The sequence below is a fragment of the Emys orbicularis genome, chromosome 1 (assembly GCF_028017835.1).
Source record: "Emys orbicularis isolate rEmyOrb1 chromosome 1, rEmyOrb1.hap1, whole genome shotgun sequence".
NCBI lineage: Eukaryota > Metazoa > Chordata > Testudines > Emydidae > Emys > Emys orbicularis.
In genome coordinates, this window is record NC_088683.1 from 218,679,227 (window position 1) to 218,700,991 (window position 21,765).

Here is a 21,765-nt window from a genome sequence, read left to right on the forward strand (position 1 = left end):
CCAGCCTGCACTTTCACCAGCATACATACAGGTAGGGATACACCCAGCTGCAGTTACATGCAGGCTCTCTGACCAGCCCTTGCATAAGAAGGCTACGGAGCTAAGGCAACTCCCAGCTCCTCAGGTACGCACCCCCTCTGGAGTATAAACCCAAAATTATACAGTCTTGCACTGCACAGGGAACTGTATAGCATAAGCTCATAAAATTTGCCCCCTCCCTCAATGTGGAGAGGAATATGCAACAACCTTTGCCCCTGAGTTGTGATTCTTCTTTGAGTGATTGCTCATGTCCATTCAACTTAGGTGTGTGTGCTCGCCACATGCACTGGTGCCAGAAGTTGTTCCCTCAGCAGTATCCATAGGAGACCAGCTCTGGTGGCACACGTATGCCACAGCACATAGGGTGCCATCGGCCCTCTCCACTCTCAGTTCCTTCTTGCTACCAGTGATGGTGAATGGAACTGGTGCTGCTTCAGCTAGAGCTGTTGCTTTTCGTTCGTTTGAACTCATTTACCTCTTGCAAATATTACTGCATATAGTTTCCCGCTAGTTTAGTTCAACCTATTTGTTAAGTTAGAGACTTAGTAGGTCTCTAAAGGGACTTCGCCTTGGCAGGGTGAATGCCCCAGTCCCCAGGCTTTAAACCCTGCGATCGCTGTAAAAGGACCATGCCCATTAGCGATCCACTTAATAGTTGTTTATGGTACTTGGGCGGTCACATTAGTGATAAGTGCAAAATCTGCAAGTCCTTCAAGCCCAGGATGAAGAAGGCGCGTAACATTCATTTGAAGGCACTCCTGATGGAGTCTGCCCTTACCCCGATGTCAGAGCAATGCTCTGATTCAGCACCAAGCACCGTGACTTCGGTGCACAGCGCCCCGCCGGTACCATCTATGAGCTGGCACCAGTCTCCTTCCATGGCTCCAGCCAAGAAGCCCAGGAAGATGGGGCGAGGAAGGTCTCCAGCTTCCTGTGAGGGAAAGGACAAATCTGGGGTGGACTAAGCCCCTGTCTTGGGCGCTTCTTCACCCCCTTGGGGATCCTGGGCCCCAGCTCAGGTCGAGTGGTGTAGCCCAGCCCACTTCCCACCAGCTACTCCAGATGCCATCCTCGCCGGGGGTCCTCCAAGCGGCACAAGACATTATGTCCCTCCTGATGCCGCCCACTCTGGCCCGTGTGGGGTCCCGGTCCCAAGGTAAACCCACGTTGGGACCACCACGGTCTCCACCTTTCCGGCAGCGCTCCCCATCACAGGGGACGTCCCACCAATGGTAGCCCTCTCGCAGCCGACACACTTCTGACTGTGATAGACAGAAGCTTCTTAGCCCCATCCAGTCTCCCATCTCTGTTAAATACAAGACATTGTCTTCAGGATCAGAGGAGTCAAATCACCATTCATGGTGGAGGCTTTAAGTAGCCTTCTCCTCACCTTTATTGTCCCAATACAGTCCCTCCCTTTCCCTGACCATAGGCACTACTCCCTGCTGGTTCTCTTGGGGGCATAAGCAGCCCTTCTTCCCCCCAAAAAGCAGAGAAGATAAGTCATAATTGGGTGCAAAAAAGGGATAAATCTCCATTATCCTAATGACTGGCTGCAGCACCCTTGTACTCTGGGGAACTCTGAGAGAGATTCTTCCTCTCTAAGGACCCACCTCTAATACAGATTGTTTGCTGCAAGCCATAAACAAGCTTATATATGTTTATATATGTATATGTTAGCGTACTACGCAACAGTACTAATGCCATGTAAAAATGGCACTGTCACAGAGTGACTGGCCTTCTGAAGGATAACGGGTCTAGCCTCATTTGTGACTCATTGAAGCCTTCTTCCTAGGTGGGCAAATGTAGTGTAGCCACATGACAGGTAAGTTATGTGCTTAAATCAGTCCAGGCCTGGATATAAAAGAGAAGCTTCCAGAGAGGCAAAGCAAGAAAGTGAAGGCCTGGCTGCTCACCTCTCCAAGTCCAGGGGGGAAAGGGGTAGCTCAAAGAAGACAAGTGAGGGCTGCATCTTAATTATCAGCACAGATCCTAGAAGGAGGGCTGTGAGATTCCTGAACTAAGAAGGGAAAACCCTCCTGTCTGCATAGGTAGTGTCTATACTGAAGAACTACAGTGGTGCAGCTGCAGCACTGCAGCTGGGCCACTGTAGCATTTTAAGTGTAGATGTACCCTAAATTCCCCTCATTTACACCTGTGCAGCTCCAGTGAAGGTTATGGTATTGCACGGGTGTCACTGAGGGCAGAATTTGCCTTTTGGTGGTGGTGATGTGTGGCAAGTTAAATACCCATGTTAACTTTCAGTTCCCTAGATGAGCTTGCAGGGCTCACAATGGGGGGAAAACATTTTTCGCATTGCAGTCAGAGCACATTTGATATGGAAATTGAGAGCCAAATCTGGAGTCCGCTTTTTAATTTTTTTTTTTAATGCAATGAGATAGTATAAAATTAACTAATAATTCTCTGCTGCTTTGTTCCTTTTTCACCTAAAAAGACATTGACTTCATTTTGACTGTTAAATTAGACTTATTGTCTTTCTGAAGTGATTTAGAGATTGAAATGGCTGGGATGCCAACATTATTATTATTATCATCATAATTCCAGCTATCGGTGGTATCCAATGTTTTACCTGTTTTTAGAAAAGTTGCTGGATGTTATTCCAAAAGTGACACAGAGTATCTTAAATTAGCTGAACAAATTCATTCAGATAGAATAGTAAAGCTGGCCATGTGTGGTGGAGAGAAAGCAACATGGATTGTATAAAGGAAGCCTATTAATGCTCTTTGAAGGAGTCGTATAATAATGAATAAAGAAGAACCAATTAATCTACTGTATTTGTATTTTTAAAGCAGTGTTTATGACGAAAAATAAATCCTCACAAAATCGAGGTAAAACTGTCATATATTAAAAACTGAAAGAGAAAATGAAGAGTTACAGGTGAGATTCTGTGCTACATTTACAAGAAGCACAGCACAGAACTCGCAATACAGGAGAAGAGATGGAGAATAAGGTGACTGTAAGACAACTTCGTGCCCTTCCAATCCTGGGTTCTTCTAAGGGCTGGAGAGGCCTCCAGGGTAAATTAAACAGCCCTGGGGACCTGTCTCAGTTATGGCAGCCTTACTAGGACTACTCTGTGGGGCCACAGTGCTGCCTGGAATCTCCACGCAACTGCCTACTTCAATAGCACCACCAACATGCTCCGCCTGCCCCTGGTATGTTCTGTAAGCCACGGCTGCCATGGGGATCCTTGCAGGTCAGTTTTAGACTTTTGCAATGCATGTGTTGGAGGATTCTCCCCTGAATGGAGACAGGGCTTTTACTGCCCTTATATGCAACTCCAGCTCTTTAACCTGGTCCCTGTAGGACAGGTGAGGTGCTCACTCTAGGAATATATATATATGAGATCAGTTTTCAATATGGAATAAGATTAATAGTAGGTTGAGTCAAACACCTATACAAAGACAAATGTTGTTTAATGTGTTAAATATCAGGAAAAGAGGGTGAGCAGTGAGATGACAAAATTTGAAAATGACAGTTATTTTGGTAAAGACCAGGAAAAACATTGAGCAACTTCTGAAGCACCTGACAAAGCTAGGCAACTGGGCAATGTGATAGTAGGAGAAAACAACTGTAGACAAGTGTAAGGTTATGCAGGGTAATGGCCCTTTCAGACCAGAAAAAGGTAGTGTGAGAGGTTAGTTAGCCCATTCCAAGTGTCCAGAAAACCAAAACAGATATTGGTGAGAGACAGATGGTCCTGAGGAATAGTTTGTGTCTGGGAGGCTGAAAGTATAGGAAGAAAACAGTCTATTTTTCCTTTAAGGGCCAAGGATCAGGAGCCTTGTATTAGTGGGTGAGGCAAGGCTTCCCTCTCTCCTTGCTGGTCCAGATAAGTGCTTGGGAAGGATTAAGGGAGTGGTTGGTTGATTGGGTTGGTGAAAAGAAGGCTCAGAGCCCAGAAAGAAGAAGGACTCAGCCAGCAATCTGCCCCCAGAAAGAGGGCCGTGAAACCCTGAACTAAAAGGAGAGTTTGTGTGATGGGGAAGCTAAGACTTGAACCACACAGCCCAAAAGCAGGGCTGTGGAAATCCTGAATCTCACTTTGGGACGATGAACTATGTTGAATAAATTATAACTCAAGAGAAGGGGAATTTTATTTTAAACACATTTTAAATACTTTTTCTTTTTTTGTCTGTAAGTGGATTCTCAGAACTCAGAGGGAAACGGAGGGGGGTATCTACAGGGCCATCCCAGGCCACAATGAGGCATTCTGGGATACACCTGTCTACACACATCAGAAGGAATATCTTAAATTACACATAACATTCATGAGTTCCTGTCATCGTTATGGGCTGTTCAACAAAACACATTGCTCCAGGTGAAGCTGTAGTTCAAATCAGAAATAATGTTATTCTGTATTACGTTAGAGTTAGAGAATAATATTGAAAATATTATAACACCAGTATCTAAATCAATGGTACATCCTTACTTGGATACTGTAATTTTATTCCGTTATAGAAGAAATAGAAAAGGTTCAGAGAAGGACAATAGAAATTTTAAATGCCTTAATCCCTTAACATGAGTATATTCTATTGACTTCAGCAGGGATACCTCTGTGAATAGGGATTATTCACATGAGCAAGGGTTTGCAGGATCAGACCCTTACTTGGGCAATTTGTTTATTATACCTCCTTGTGGCATGGTGTATACAGTGATTGCACAATGTTGTGACTAAATAATTAGTACATGCATATACTTTATGCCCACATGAAATAAAAAGTATAAGTCTTAATGCTCAGTGTGCAGTTTTCACAGGATTCTGTAACAACAAAGTAGTCTTCAGGAGGGGAGAAACTACCCAGTCACTGTTGGATGGAATATGGATTCATAGGAAGACACTGATAGTACCACTACAAAACAGTCCATTCATGTTAATTGTCCCTTTTCTTACTTGCCCCTTACTTGAAACAGAGACCTCCAAATCCTTTGCTGTTAGTGCCAATGCATGCTCTTTGGGATTGAGAGGAAAGTGGAGTCTGCATTTTTTTTTCACGTGGCGAAACAGAGTTACTAAGGTCTAGTCAGAGGGCTGAGGAGATTCATATAGTGCTAGAGGGAAATTTTAATTTTCTTTCTGCTTCCTCCAAAACTGCTCAACCCTCTCCACTCCAATTCTGCTGGTGGTGTAAGAGTGCTGTCACCCACAAGCTGCCAGCTTGCTCCTCCCTTGCAGTCAGTCCAATCAGCAGCCTTCCCCACTATGCCTGAAATACCACTTTGGAGCAGGGAGCCAACCGCCAGCCGGAGAAGCACTCTTGCATTAAGCAGAATTAAGAAACATCAGCCCATTGCTCTTATCAGCTCTCAGCTCTGCGCTCAGTCTGAGGCCATATACTTCAGAAGAAAGTGAGGGAGCGAAACGGAGATGCAGAGCAATGTGGGCAGAGTCTAGGCAGACAGTGGGTGGCTAGGGAAAACTGGCAGGAGAAAAGATGAGTTGGACAGGTTGCAGGAAGGAAGTACCAAATGTGGGCTCTGTCAAGCAGGAGTCTTGGCAAGCCTCAAAGGAGACACTGATCTATTTCAGCTAGACCCTTCCAAACAGAACTACTACAGAAATAAAAATGAAAAACACACCAAGCAACATATGAGGTTTTTGTCGCACTGGAATCTGTGAGATGCCCTCCACAAGATATAGGAGTGTATGACCTGCTTTTGAGCAGCCTACAGAATTTGTCTGTAAAATGTCTGTAAAAAAATGTTCAGCTCATCCATATTACCCCTGGAATAGTGCTGAGGATGGTGTGCCATACAGTACTGAGGTGTTTGTGAGGAAGGAGGAGCTGTTCAATTTAGATGCTTATAGTACACATACTTGTCTTGTGAATTGTTTGTAGGTCTCTAATATGTATAATTTTATGCTGAAGATTTTTTACAATTGGGTTATTCAGTAAAAAACCAATATTTGCAGCCTTCCATGTGACATAAAGACAAAGGAACAGAAGGAAAGTTGTGAATTATGGCTGTTTAGTAGATTGACTAATGTGCCAGAGGAGGTCAGCTTCTTGAGGAAATAGTTTTCTCTGGTACTCAGATTCATTCCATATTAATCCACAAAGGGAAATTTTCATATATTTTTTTTTAATCGCAAGTTTTATGCTGGAGTCACTAGCATACCTTCTACTTTGCATTGGATTTTCCCAACCAATTCATCATGTTAAAAAAAAAATGGTAGAGCTGAAAGGGGAAAAAATGTGGTAGATTAGACCCCATCGACGGTATGATTTAATGCCTTCGTAAGTGTTTTATGCCTTTTCAGGAACAGGACAGGAGGAGGGAGATGTTCAAAAAACCCACCCCATTTCTTTTTTCCTAAATATTAATTATGTCCTTCCCAGTCACCTGTTAAGAGGAGACAGATATTTGATACGCCCCAGAATGGAAGCAAGTTCCTGACATAGTGATATGGTTTTCCCAAATGAGCATTTGAAAGGGGCCTCTCAGGGAAGAACCCATATCTAATTAAGGATATTTGGGAGACCCCCTCATCTAAATCCCCTCTATCTCGCCTCTATCATTGCAGCTCCTGATTGGGTTGTAGAAGCTTATCCTTGGACATTATTGGGTTTTTAAGAATTAAGATGTGGAGGTTTAATTTTTACTTCCTGCACTCTCTTTGGATTTATCCTATTTTAATACTCTATGCCCCCTTCAGCTTCCCTACTGAGCCTTAGACATACTGAGGAAGTATGATTGTCAGGAATATTAAAAGGTCTAAGTAGAGAAACATCCCCAGGCATCCCAGAATTTACACTGAACGCACAATGAAGCAAAATTATTGGCATTTCAGCAATATTCTATAGATACTCATGCATGATCAGTAGACACATTTTGAGTCAAGGTGATAGAATGGAGATAAATTATTCATGGTCTTCATCACAAACACCCAGAAATCGTCAAAGCCTCGTTATGCTAGAACCTCTTATTTATTTTATTTTATTTATTTATGCCTGTGAGTAGACTGCTTGGGCTGCAATTGACAATACTACAACTACCACAAGTATCCTCCAGCCACAGGCCACCAGAAGGTTAGCACAATAGATGGTTTCACATACAGGCAGCTGGCACTGTAGTGTCAGAAGTAGGGGGACTTACATTCACCCTCACTATGGGTAGCACCCATCCAAAGCAGATGTGAAACAACTTGTGGAAGGGCAGAAAGAGAGGAACGGGAAACTTTTTTGATATGAGAAGCAGCACCAGAGGAGGACTTCAAAGAGGAAAAGGAAGGGAATGGACCAGAGAGAAGAAGAGAGGTTAGAGGTTCTGAAGCTACATTCACTGACACTTGTCATGTGCTTTGGGATTCTTGGATGGAAGACAGAATAGAAATAAAAAAATATTATTTATATATTACTTTACATAGTGTACAGTCAATCTACATAATTCTCTGTCAGGATTTAATGGAGTGACTGGATGAATAATTTCAGAACCACTCACAACATCTGGAGTTTTGAAAGCTTAAGATAATAAGGCAATTTTAAATATCTTTAAGGGTCAGGAAACAATTCTGTCCTCTTCCCTTTCAGTCCTGCAGTGCACACCATTCCATAGCTTGGTGAAATATGGAGGATTTCAGCTTCCTCTGAAACATCAAGAACTAACCACTTCTGGGGACAGAGAGTTAGACTATATGGCTCAAAGTTCTGATCTAGAATGGCCAACCCTATGTTGTGAACATAGATGGCACATTCAGCAAAATTCAGTGTCAGTGGTACTCAGTGTACTAATTATTTCAGGCTGTTCCATTAATATCTGTGGCATGCGTACTGAACACAACGTCTTACATATCAGAGATGTGCAGCAGCAATTAAACAGTTAAAGTTCCCTCCAGAAAATGAATGAGCATGGCTATCTTGCCAGATCATTTCTAAGCAAACTTGATTAACCAGGTGGTGTTTTTGAAAGGATGTGCAATTTAAGTTAAAAGGGGTGTTTGTTCTATTTCCTTATAAATAAACTGGGTTAAAGTAGTAGTAACCTTAACACATGTTATTTCCTGTGGAATTAATGACTAGCTAAGGTTAATGGGCCTCTGCTTCACCTCAAGCCATCAGTTCTCTCCACTAGTTATTAATTCCCCAGGAAATGACTTGTGCCTCAATCGTTATTGCTTAAGTATTGTAGGACTGTTATCATTGTCAAGGTTATTACAGTGTTTTTGTTTTGTTTATTTGCTTTTTAACAACCGCTGATGTTTCATTTTTTTTTTCTTCTAAAATTTTGATGTTGCAGAAAGTTAAAGATAGCCTGGGGAGATTCTCAGGTCAGATTGAGGTTATTCGCAGCAAGAAGACATCAGCTTTGCAAAGTGCCACACCTGGGGAAGCTGCAAAGATACAGGAAAAGCTGACTCAGCTTAATTTCCAATGGGAAAAAGTTAACAAGATGTACAGGGACCGACAGGCGTAAGTAACTTCTTTATATTGTTATTTATGGTGAAGCTCATTAACATTTGGCTTACTGGTGTGATTGCTCCTGCTTTTGTTATCTAAGCACAAGAACATACATATAATTTTTAAATTTAAATTCAAAGCAATTTTGTAAAATCTAAATTTTTTTTGCCCAATTGCCATTTATGTTGCACTTTATATACTGTATATAAATGCCATGTGTGTGCATGGCCATTTGCAGACAACTAAAACTCATATACCCCTCCCCTGAAGATTTTACAGTCTTAAGGCACTGATCAGACAACTTTTCCATGCAAGAAAACCCCTTGTGCTCAGTGAAAACACTATTGATTTCAGGATCTGACCCTATGGTGGGGTATAGTTTTGAAAAAATCCATTCCAGTTTTAGAGATGTTACAGGTTACAGGATTATTCCCCACTTGAAGTCCAAGGAATGAGTCTGAAATTGGTAATAACTCTATGCCCAGAATATAATCTTTTTAAATGCACCCAAATGTATATTTGATATTAGACAGCAAGGGAAGTCAATAAACAAAGGTATGGGAAAAGGTAGTGGAGCAATAATACAGTGGTGATCAATCATGAGATCTATTTATTTAAGTACATATATTTTTATTTTGTTTGGAATGTGGGTTGAAGTGGAAATCAGGTTATGATGGGGAAAGTAGCCAAACCCGCCTTACTGATTAAAGTCTTGTTTGTGCTAGTAATATAGCATATGTCTAGCAATCCAGTAATTCATTTTATGCCCCATATACAAATCAATATTTAAAGCTTTTGGCATCCTTTACTAAAATGTCTAGGTTCCTGTAAGTCTTCCTTAAAATGTACAATTGGATGAGATACCAGATGTCATTGGAGATGTACCAAAACTATGCACAAATGTCTCTGCCACTTGGGATATATCAAGTACTTGAGTAGCAGGTGTACTTTAAAGCTAGCAATTAAGTTTACCTTAATTAAAAGCTTGTAGCTTCAGAGTTCAAAACTTTTACTGGGTTACCACAGAATAGTACATGGTGATTCTTTTGAGACCCATTGGAAGTATTCGTATGAGTGTTTGCAGGATTGGACCTTATGTCGTGGATTTATATCAAGGTAATACTGTCAAAATACTGTTTAGTCCTAGTCTTTAGAAATTCTTCTTGATAAATTACTGCAACTGTTCCCATCTACCCCAGAACAAGGAGTTTGAAGTTTGCTGTAATGTCACTTTCCTCCTAATTTCATTTTTAGATGTGCTGATACAGTGTCCCGTCAGGTAGTCATCAGCATATTATACTATCTGAAGAAGTGCATAAAGTGTTTCCAAAACACTTACTGGGGGAAGAGGAGGAGAATCTCATTTATACTAAGTTTCAGAGTAGCAGCCGTGTTAGTCTGTATCCTCAAAAATAACAGGAGTACTTGTGGCACCTTAGAGACTAACAAATTTATTAGAGCATAAGCTTTCGTGGGCTACAACCCACTTATGCATCCGAAGAAGTGGGTTGTAGCCCACGAAAGCTTATGCTCTAATAAATTTGTTAGTCTCATTTATACTAAAAATCTCATTTATAATTCAGAACTATTACTATCATATAAATGGGTTAAGGGGGTGAACCCATGGGAGCAGTGAGAAGGAGAAAAAATGCTTTACTGTACTGCGGACTAACTCTTTAGTTTGTCCTACCAGCCAAACCTAAGTAAACTAACTGGAATATGGTGTTTATTAAAAATGAATTGACAGTGGCAGGCATAATTTAGATTGTGTAGAGGTGTACTTCTAGATAGCCATCCAGTAACCAACTTTTGTTTCGGTTTATGCTTTGTTTTGGAGGATAAGACAAGGAGGAAAATCAGGGAGAGTTGTAGTGGAAAGAATAATTCACTAATCCTTGTGATGTCATTGCTGTTTGGCTTCATCCTCTAAAGTGTAAATTAGAGAGACAGATGTATAATCTGGGAAGGTTTCCAGGGTGTATGTTTGGTGCTTTTTGTTGTTGTTTTTGTTTTGTTTTTTAAATAAGATAATTCAGCACTGGCTGCACTAACTAGGATTCTTCTGTTTGTCACAATGCCATTTGCAGCAGTGAAGATGAGGTATAAGTGCAGACTGGATGGTGAAAGCAGCTCAGGTAGCGAGTAACACTGTTTTTTCAAAGCTCAGCTTCAGCCAAATTCTTATATTCCACACTAATAAAATGAATGTTCAGTACCTTTTTGAGAGTCCCTCCCCACCCCGTATACAGTGGTGGATTAGCCTGGCTAATTGGGGGCCCCTGGAAAAATGGGTGCCTGCCAGCCAACCCGGCACTCCTGTTGGGGAATGGGGTTGGAGCGTAGGGACTTGTGCCACTCCACCAGTCCTCTCGGCACTTCTGCTGGGGTCCGGGGTTAGGACACCCATCCGCCCTGACCTTTCTCCCCGGCAGGAGTGCCAGGACGGGAGAGTCGGGCAAGTGCCCATGGCAGGAGCATGGGTGGGTGCAGGGGGACTGCAGGCAGAAAGGGTGAAGAGGGGCCCCACAAAACCATAATCTGCCTCTGCCTGTATAAATATTCTTGCACTGCTCTGCATGGGCTCATATAAATATTCTTGCACTGTTCCATCGTGAGGGAATAGCGTCTAAGGGTGAAAGCTGGGGATTGGAAGTCAACTCCTCCAATATTTTATTCCTAGCACAGTCGTCATTTCCTCTGTGCCTCAATTTACTCATATGTAAGATCTACTGTAATAATATTTAGCTCCACTGAGGGCTGTTTTGAGATTATATATATTAATATCTGCAAAGTGTTTTGCGATCATGAGATGAAGGGCAAAGTATGATTATTTATTATTATTTTCCAACTGCAGTTTACTTAGTTCTGTCCTATTTTGGTATGATTGACTATGATTATAACCTGTGATCAGTTCAACTGCTTTCTGGAATTGCACGGTTTTTTAAAAATCTTTTGCTTGCTGTTAGTTTCAACTTTCTTTTTTAAATCTGATTTTTTTTTTCAGAACACGTATTTTGTGAGGCGGATTAGGGCTGCACAAAAATGCTGGGGAGGATATGACCTTTAGCATTTTGCTTCTACCTATCTGTGTATATAAGGGGTAAAAGTATCATCACAATTATACCCATGAGACTTGTAGCCAACACACATTCTTAATGCTGAAGTCTTAGGACAGCTTTAAAAGTATTATTGAAGAAATATCTTCTTTTGCTTTCAAATTCAATTGATTGGTGGGTGGATGTGCAAATGAAAAGGTGCAGATTCTGGGCTTGAAAGGTGGCTGCAACAAGCTAATACACACATCCCTGAGTAACTCATGTTCCTGAATTTTAGAAAGTCATGGAGTTTTAGTGAAACAGATGTTTCCACTTCTACAAGTGGAGACTAAAATAACTTTATTCCAGTAGGTGGAGGTGAGGTGAGAACAATATCTATTACAGTGATCTTGTAGTTCTTAACACACATCCTGCTCCAGATCCCATAGAAGTCAATGGAAAGATTCCTACTGACTTCAGTGAGCTTTGGATTTGGCGAATATATATAGTTTCTTGTTGTTCCCATATCCTCTGTCATATTTTAAGTTCCATTTTGTTGAAATTTCCTACTTGAACTCATGTTTTGGACAATATTTTTTTTTCCTTTCTGAAATATGGCTTGTATTTTCATGACAGAAATTGAGGAAAATGCTCACCAAGCATAGGTGCTGGAACTAGGGGTGCTGCCTCACCCCCTGACTTGAAGTGGTTTCTATTACATAAAGAGTTTGCAGTTTGGTTCAATGGCTCTCAGCACCCCCACTGTAAAAATTGTTCCAGAGCCCCTGTCACCAAATGCCACTCAGTATATTTTCAGTATCCTGTTTAGAATGAAGGGAAGCTGCTTTAAGCAGTGTACCTTTTATTGGACGTACTAGCTTAACACTACTGTTGTAGGGGTCACACCAGCTACTAAGCTCTTGTTTCAACTCTTGTAGTAGGCTGCCATATTTAACTGACAGAGTTTCATGCTTCGCAAAACTCCTTGCTTTGCAGGTACAGCTGGGTAGGTCTGACACACTGGAAAATTGCCCAGTGTGATGTGTTAGATAGTTAATAATTTTACTTACTAATCAGCTTTCTTCCCCTCAGTATCATAGTTGCATTGCAGAATTTTCCAAGGCACCCATAATTGAGTATCTGGGCACACATTTTATATTTTAGATCAGTTTGCTCCTCCAAAATTTTCCCCAAAATAGAGAAATTATACACCACAACTCCCACCACTACATCACACCTTAGCAGCTGTATTAAACCTTCGGAGAGAATCAAAAATGGGACATACGGTACCTGACAACGGACTATCAAAAGCAGGTTTTAGAATTCGACAGTGTTTAAACGGCTTGAACAGGGAAAGTGGCTGCATTCAGAAGCTTCCAGCAATAAACACTGGTGGCAGGCCACTAAAAACATCCTGCACTTATTTCTCACAAGCTGCATGCTGAGGAGATTCATCCTAGCACAGTTACCTTAACACTGATCCAGGGATTACTTTTATTTTTTTAAATTTTTAATGTGTTGGAGAATTTTGTAGATTTCAATATCTAAATATATACACATCATATAATTACTATGTCATAGAATATTTTAGTAATGCACTTATAATTGTTTCTCGACAATCATGTTCTGTAGGTAGATTAATAGGAAAATATTATTTATTTTTAGTGAAATTTGTGTGTACATATTTACTGTGAGACTAAGTTAGGGGGACTGTGATGATATATGCATTTCTTTATACTTGGATAAGAGTAACAGGTTTGCTAATTGAGTGGACAATGTAAGATTGTTTATGTCCTTAATTACTTTACTTGCTTTCACCTTACTGTAATTGATGTGATAGGCAATAACACTGTTGTCACTATGCAACTGTATCTGGTTTTTGAAACAAAATTGTTTGTGTTTGAAATTTCAGGGTTTTTTTTCCTTTTTGCATGTGTACATCTTTTTCTTCTTGTTTTCTTTCCCCCTTACCCCATTGAGTGCTGATAAATGAAGAAGCAGTTATTTTTAAAATTTTATGGTATAGATAGTGAATCTGATCCTTAAATTAAAGGTGTGAGCAGAACTGGCCAAACTAAGGCCCACATACTGCAAACAGGTGTGCTAATTGAAGGTCATTCATGCTCCAGGGAAACTGCAGGAGCCTCAGGCTATGTACACAGTAGCTTATGTCGGTATAAATTATGTCATTCAGGGGTGCGAATAAGACACCCCCTGAGTGACAAGTTATAGTGACCTAAGTGCTGGTGTAGACAGCGCTGTTGGCAGGAGAGCTTCTCTTGCTGACATGGCTACTGCCGCTTGTGAGGGCTGGAGAAATGAAGTCGAAGGGAGAGCTCTCTCCCATCAGCTTAGACCATCTGCACTAGCAGCGCTACAGCAACGCAGCTGCACTGCTGTAAATTCTGTAGTGTAGCCCTAGTAGGTCTCTCAAGGAAACACTGCATAGATGGAGTCTATACTAGGACATCTGTTTGTAGTGTTGGGGCTAATAATGGCTCCTACTGAATCCTGCCTCATTCCAAGCACACCTGCGAAGATCTGTATTTAGTCAAGAATACATCTTCATCATGACCCTATGTTCACTTCCAGTGCTGATAAAATCAAATTAAGCATCAGACCAAGAGAAGAATGTAGTTCTCTTGGTTCTACAGCTAGCCTCTAACCCAAAATGCCTCATAGCTAAGTCACTGAAATGGTGTTGTTTAGTTACCACATCAGAAAAATGTAGCTAGTAATTCTTTGCAGTTAAACACTGCATTTTAATATCAAGGCATTCTACATAGGGAGTGTGACGGAGTTTATGTATCCCACATTGGAACTGAAGGGTTTAAGAAGCAACTCTGGGCCCAGGTGACCCTCCCCAGCCACACCTGCAGAGCATGCTCCTGATGGAGGTGGCGCTAAAAGGGAGCCAGACAGATCAGAAGGGGTCTGACCGGTTAGGGAGAGAGTCCTACCCTGAGAGCTCCCGAAGAAAGGTGCTGCAGAAGCCTTCTCCCAAACAGAGAGCCTGCCAGAATAACAGAAGGGTCAGTTATTCTCATTTCTTTTATAAGACCCTGTTTTCAGTTGCTTAAAACTTTTCCAGATTTTAACTGTTCAGGCTGAAATTTTCCATGCTGTGTGTCAGCCTAAAGATGAAAGTTTTTGGAAAAACTCAGCCAAATTAATTAAGCCATTTTTAAGAACAAGGGTTGGGGGAAATGGTTTTTTGCCCATGTTAAAAAAAATCTTGAGGCCTTTTCTTTCAAATGCTATAGTGTCCCCTTGCTTCAGAGAAGTGATTTACATTTTGCAGGGGCTGGACTTTGCATCATGGGATGTGCCTTTTGCCATCCACTTATAAGTCTGACCTGATTTAGCTGTTATAATCATTTGAAAAGAATGGCTGTTTGCCCATGTTCAGTAGAGACTTGCTAGAGCTTAAATCTTCAAAATTATCAAAAATCTCCAAAGATTCCATCCTCATGGAGCATGGTCGAGCCTTTCACAGCTCCAGTGTGTGACAGCACTGCACATGAACATCCCCACAGAGTAACTGAGTGTGCTTTCTCCAGTCCAGGGTCACAGCCAGCCTTTCCTTGTAGAGCCTGTTCCTGGCTGCTCTGGGTCAGGTCCTGGAACTGAGAGAAGTGAGCCTGTCTCTCAGGTCCTTTCTGTCACCCACTTCTTGCACCCAGGCAGTGTGCAGGGGGAAGCCATCTGAGTCAAAATGGAGAGGGGACAAGAGATGGGCTTGTGGCATTGCAAGGGAGGGCTGGGGGAGTAACATAAGAACGGCCATACTGGGTCAGACCAATGACCCATATAGCCCAGTATTCTGTCTTCCAACAGTGGCCAGTGCCAGATGCTTCAGAGGGAATGAAAAGAACAGGGCAACTATTGAGTGATCCATCCCCTGTTATCCACTACTAGCTTCTGACAGTTATAGGCCTAGGAACACCCAGATCATGGGCATGCATCCCTGACCACCTTGGCCATCAACCATCAAAGGACCTCTCCTCATGAACTTCTTTAATTCTTTTTTAACCCTGTTATAGTTTTGGCATTTGCAATTCTATAATGATAAGCACCATAGAAAAGCCTAAGAGGAAGTTAATATTTCTGTCTTCAGAGCAGGGTTTGAATAGTTATGGTAAATAAGGCCTGGGGCCACACATTAAGGAATGAGGAGAAGACAAAATATTGAATAGCTGCTCGGTAAATGAATACTATCCCTTCTATACACTGACTGAGGCAGGGTCCTGTGGAAAAAATAGTTTGAGACCGTGTAATTAAAGACTGTATCAAAATCCATACACAAGGGGACCAAATTATGATTACATAGGCAGCCATATTCCTGCATTTCCTAACTCTTGAGTGCTTGACTTTGCAACTTTAATAATCTTCTTTTAACATAGTTTGTATCTAATATGTAGTAACGAGGACATGGTAATGAACTGACAGCCAATCAGAATTTGGGGCACTGATGTAATATGCTCTCTCTCTAATCTACCCTTTTCAGAAGAGGTGGGCAGAAGCTTCTAAATGGTCTTGAAGGGTACATGTGACAGGGTGCTGAGCAGAAAACTGCTTAGCCAACCTTCTGTCACTCCAGCTCCAATTAAGGGAGGTGAATTGGAGCTGGGTAGATCACCTGGCCCTGATTGGGGAAGCTGGAACAGCTGCTGCCTCATCAGGCTGGGGCTGGATAAGAGCCCCAGAGGAAGGAAGTCAGGGGAGGAGCTGCAGTAGAGGAAAGGCAGTGAGGGGAAGCAGAGAGAGAGAGAGAGAGAGAGAGAGAGCTTGCCCCCTCTCTCCTGCCAGTGGACTGTAAGAAGGGGACTACGTGTATGGTGGAAGGGGGTAGGAGTACAGCATGTAAATAAAACACCAGGTGAGCACTGCAACCAAAGGTCTCTGTGTGACTTTCTCAGCCCAGCGGGGGCAGGAGCAGGAGGGCCCAGCAGGGACTCCATTACAGTACAGCATATAGCCATCAAGGTGACAAAGGGCTGGATAACCATGTGGGTCTGCCTCTCAAAGGCAATTATGCAGTTTCTTGGCTAGCTGAAGATGAAATAGGCTTTGGCTGGCTGCTACTGCTGTCTTTGGATTCAGAAGCAGCAGTCAGTTTGAGATTGCACCCTGAGATTGCAAGCCACTTTGAGAATAGCTAAGCAGATGCTCTTACCCGAGGGAGCAGCCATAACCTTTGCCAGTTCCTCAAATGCTTACTCCTGCCAACAATCATCATGTCCATCTTAATTGGGTTGAGCCTAAGCCAGCTGGCTTTCATCCTGGTCTGTGTCTTTGGCAAAGTGGAGAAGAAAAGGAAAGCAGTTCTGATTGGGTTTGATGAACAGGCAATATAGAACAGAATATTGGCATATAGATTAAACAGTGTAGCCACAAAGCGTCACCCAGTGACTTCACACATGCTGAATAACACTGGGGCAGGGCTGAAATCCGTGGGATTTCACAGCTGAGAGCTTTGGAGGAGTAAAAAAGCAAATGTTCCAAACAACCCCTTTGGATCTCTCAGGAAGGAATGAGGGGAGCTACTTTAAAATGATTCCATCCTGCCCCCAGCCAAGTCCTGCAAACAAGCCCGTAGCACCTTCTGATCAGGATGTTGAATGTTGCTATTAGTGCTAGTAGTATCAATATGCATATCTGGATTCCTTCCTGGATTATAGGACCACATAACCACGTCATGGACGGTTTGTGTTTTACTGATGACTGACTTTGCATTAAGCATTGTGAGCTGAAGTTTGGGGCCTGTGTCTGCTCTTATTGAGAGAGGTAGGGTTAACAGATAGCAAGTGTGAAAAATCGGGATGGGGGTGGGGTAACAGGTGCCTATATAAGACAAAGCCCTGAATATTTAGACTGTCCCTATAAAATCGGGACATCTGGTCACTCTAGATCTCAGGTGCCACTAAAGGAACAGATACTGAGAACCTGTCACATTGGCCATATCCAGGAGCCCTTCTCTTGCCTTCGCTCCACATTCTGGTCCTAACAAACAGAAATTAAGTGACTTGCCAAACTGGCATTAGATACCTTTAGCAGAGTTGGTATTTGAACCTAGATATCTTGAGTCCCAGTCCAATGCCTTAACCACAAGACCATCATCTATCCTGTTTTATATTGGGACTTTGACATTTGAATTGGTGTTCCCCTCTAAGGGATTATTTTTACTCGTGCCCTACAACATGTGAAGCACAGTGCAGAGGCTAGTCACAAACCCAATCCTTGCACTCGTTCTGGTAAGGGCAGGGAGGTGTGAATGAGAGGTAGGAGTCATAGACTAGAAAATAGTTGTAGTATGGGCTCTTCCTTCAGATCACAGTTCCTCCAGAAGCACGCACTGAAGTGGTGCCCCTCTGTACTCCTATTGCAACAGGGATAGGTCTTACAGGCATAAGGTAACCTGGCCCTAAATATGACTGGGAAGTGTATCCACAAAATTAAGTTTTTGACTATAAATAATATTTCTGCATATATTTGTGGGTAATCTCACATTTGAAAACAAATGTTGAGTATTTTTTTTCCTAACCTTGTTTTCACACCTCCAGAAAAAAATTCAAACAATTCACATTTCTCACAATGTAGTTTCAGATGTGGGTCCGTAATCACAACATAGCTATGATGCAGGTTTTGCATTATTCAGGACCAGGAGAGTATATGTTCTAGAAGCTAATTTAACTCTGCTTACTCCAGCTGAGAGATTTGTTGTTGGCTGGAATTAAAAGGAGACTTAGGGCCTCCATATATAATACCCATTGGTCCTTTGTGATTTTTGCTTTGTCTCTACAGGAGTTTTTAGTTTTTATATCGGTTTATTTTAATAAAGACGGTGGCAGAGAAAAAGAAAATAGATTGTTAGTGATTTTCACAATATTTCAGTGCCACTGGATGGAGCAGCAGACTAGGTGGGAGCATACTCCTCTGACTTAACTTTGAATTACCTTTCTCCTCTGCAACCCCTTTTATTCCCCAGAATCAGTAAAAATAAGACTCAGACAAATATCTGTGATCAACTTTCTCTCTCTCTCTCTCTCACACACACACTCTCTCTCTCTCTCTCTCTCTCTCTCTCTCTCTCTCTCTCTCTCTCATGGCATCCCTTTTTTGTTAGATTTCAGATTAATTAGATGAGCATTAGTCTAATTGGTAGCCTATGACTTTGTGGAAGATAAGTCTATACTGAGAGAGACAGAAAAGATTTCAAATAGGTGTCTGAATAAGTGATATAGAACCATAGAAATGTAGAGCTGGAAGGCATCTTGAGAAGTCAAGTCCAGCCCCTTGTGCTGTGGCAGGATCAAGTAAACCTAAACCACCCCTGACAGGTGTTTGTTCAACTTGTTTTCAAAAGCTTCCAAAGATGGGGATTCCACAATCTTCCTTGAAAGCCTGTTAACATAAGAACATAAGAATGGCCATACTGGGTCAGAACAAAGGTCCATCCAGCCCAGCATCCTGTCTGCCAACAGTGACCAATGCCAGGTGCCCCAGAGGGAGTGAACCTAACAGGCAATGATCAAATGATCTCTCTCCTGCCATCCATTTCCACCCTCTGACAAACAGAGGCTAGGGACACCATTCCTTACCCATCCTGGCTAATAGCCATTAATGGACTCAATCTCCATGAATTTAGAACCTCCAGTTCTCTTTTAAATGCTGTTATAGTCCTAGCCTTCACAACCTCCTCAGGCAAGGAGTTCCACAGGTTGATTATACGCTGTGTGAAGAAGAACTTCCTTTTATTTGTTTTAAACCTGCTGCCCATTAATTTCATTTGGTGGCCCCTAGTTCTTATATTATGGGAACAAGTAAATAACTTTTCCTTATTCACTTTCTCCACACCACTCATGTTTTTATATACCTCTATCATATCCCCCCTTAGTCTCCTCTTTTCCAAGCTGAAAAGTCCTAGCCTCTTTAATCTCTCCTCATATGGTACCTGTTCCAAACCCCTAATCATTTTACTTGCCCTTTTCTGAACCTTTTCTAATGCCAGTATATCTTTTTTGAGATGAGGAGACCACATCTGTATGCGGTATTCAAGATGTGGGTGTACTATGGATTTATATAAGGACAATAAGATATTCTCCGTCTTATTCTCGATCCCTTTTTTAATGATTCCGAACATCCCGTTTGCTTTTTTGACTGGCTCTGCACACTGCGTGGACATCTTCAGAGAACTATCCACGATGACTCCAAGATCTCTTTCCTGATTAGTTGTAGCTAAATTAGCCCCAATCATATTGTATGTATAGTTGGGGTTATTTTTTCCAATGTGCATTACTTTACATTTATCCACATTACATTTCATTTGACATTTTGTTGCCCAATCACTTAGTTTTGTGAGATCTTGTTGAAGTTCTTCACAGTCTGCTTTGGTCTTAACTATCTTGAGCAGTTTAGTATTGTCTGCAAACTTTGCCACTTCAGTGTTTACCCCTTTCTCCTGATCATTTATGAATAAGTTGAATAGGTTTGGTTCTAGGACTGACCCTTGGGGAATAACACTAGTTACCTCTCTACAGTCTGAAAATTTACCATTTATTCCAGAGCTTAACTACCGTTATAGTTTATGGTACAGTATTACCCCCAGATCCTTTTCAGCAGTACTATCAACTAGCCAGTTATTCCCCATTTTGTAGTTGTGGATTTGATTTTTCTTTCTTAAATAAAGTACTTTGAACTTGTCTTTATTGAATTTCATCTTGTTGAGTTCAGACCATTTCTCCAATTTGTTAAGGTCATTTTGAATTTTAAACCTGTCCTCCAAAGTCCTTGCAACCCCTCCCAGGTTGGTGTCATCTGCTAGTTTTATAAGCATACTCTCTACTCCATTATCCAAGTAATTAATGAAAATATTGAATAGTATCGGACCCAGGACTAACCCCTGTAGGACTTCAGTAGGTAGGCCCTCCCAAATTGACAGCAAACCATTGATAGCTACTCTTTGAGTATGGTCTGTCAACTAGTTGTGCACCCAACTTATAGTAAATTAATCTAGACCACATTTCCCTAGTTTGCGTATGAGAATGTCATGTGGAACAGTGTCAATAGCCATAGTATAATCAAAGTATATCATGTCTACCACTTTCCCCCATCCGCTAGGTCAATAATCCTATCAAAAGAAGGAAATGAAGTTAATTTGGCATGATTTGTTCTTGACAAATCCATGCTGACTATTCCTTATAACTGTATTATCCTCCAGGTGTTTACAAATTGATTGTTTGATTATTTGCTCGAGTATCATTCCAGGTATTGAAGTTAGAGTGAATAGTCTATAATTCCCTCAGTTCTCTTTGTTCCCCTTTTTAAAGATATGTGCTATGCCCTTCTCCAGTCTTGTATATTCACCTCACCTTTTAAAGTCAAATATAAAGCAGTTTTTACAGTGTTGGACTGCCACAGCTTCTTTACAGTCTTGTCTGTTTGTCTTTCTTAATAATAGACTTCTTCATTGCAGCATTGCCCCTTCTTATAGCCATTGGAATTCATTTTGGACTATCTGAATTGTAAATAAACACTAAAGTGATGATGTGAATAGCCTCTGAGATGAGAATTTTTCAAGTATTATGGAAGGGATTGATAAAGCTAATAGAACACTTTTTAGAGAGACACTCTATCCTTTATCTACTGACTGTTCCCTATCTGGCATGCTCCATGCTGTATGACAACACTGAGTATATATTGCACTTTGATTTTTGTGAAAAATTCAATAAAAAGTTAATTACAATGAAACTAAGAATAAATGGGGAATTTGAGCAGAACTATTTCGCACAAAGGGTAACAAACATACAAAATAAGCTACCACAATAGGCAATTAAATTGTAAATGTGTTTGTGACACCTACAGTGGATTGATTTCTGAAGGCAAGGATAAAAGGAGGTGGTGAATGAGGAACGTGGGATTAAGGTGAACAGAAAAGGGCAGAGGTATGGGATCCTAAGGCGTTTTCCTTGCATTAAAATTACTTAAGTTCTTTAGGGGGAAACAAAAAAAGAAGAAAAGAAACTTTTAATCAGAAAACACAACTCTTTGTGCTAAATCCTGTACTTTAAATGTGTACTGTAGCCTGGAGTATTTGAACTTCTTGCAGCATTTGGTAAAAAACGAGCTGCTGGTGTACAAGTCTCTCTCTTCCTGCTCCCCAACATTTACAGTGTAACCTAAAAATTAATCAGGTTTTATCACTAATTAGATTTCTATTCTGTTTTGTTCTGGTTCTCATTCCCTTCTATATACGTTATTATACCTTGCCC

The 21,765-nt window shown here is 41.4% G+C and overlaps 1 protein-coding gene across 1 annotated transcript in view; it reads left to right on the forward strand.

Moving 5' to 3' along the window:
• The window catches only part of DMD (dystrophin), a 1,466,768-nt gene that overhangs the window by 409,466 nt on the left and 1,035,537 nt on the right, over positions 1–21,765 (forward strand). The window contains exon 38 of the mRNA XM_065405744.1: positions 8,299–8,471. Within this exon, the coding sequence (XP_065261816.1) occupies positions 8,299–8,471 (173 nt within the window). The remainder of the gene's footprint in view (positions 1–8,298; positions 8,472–21,765) is intronic.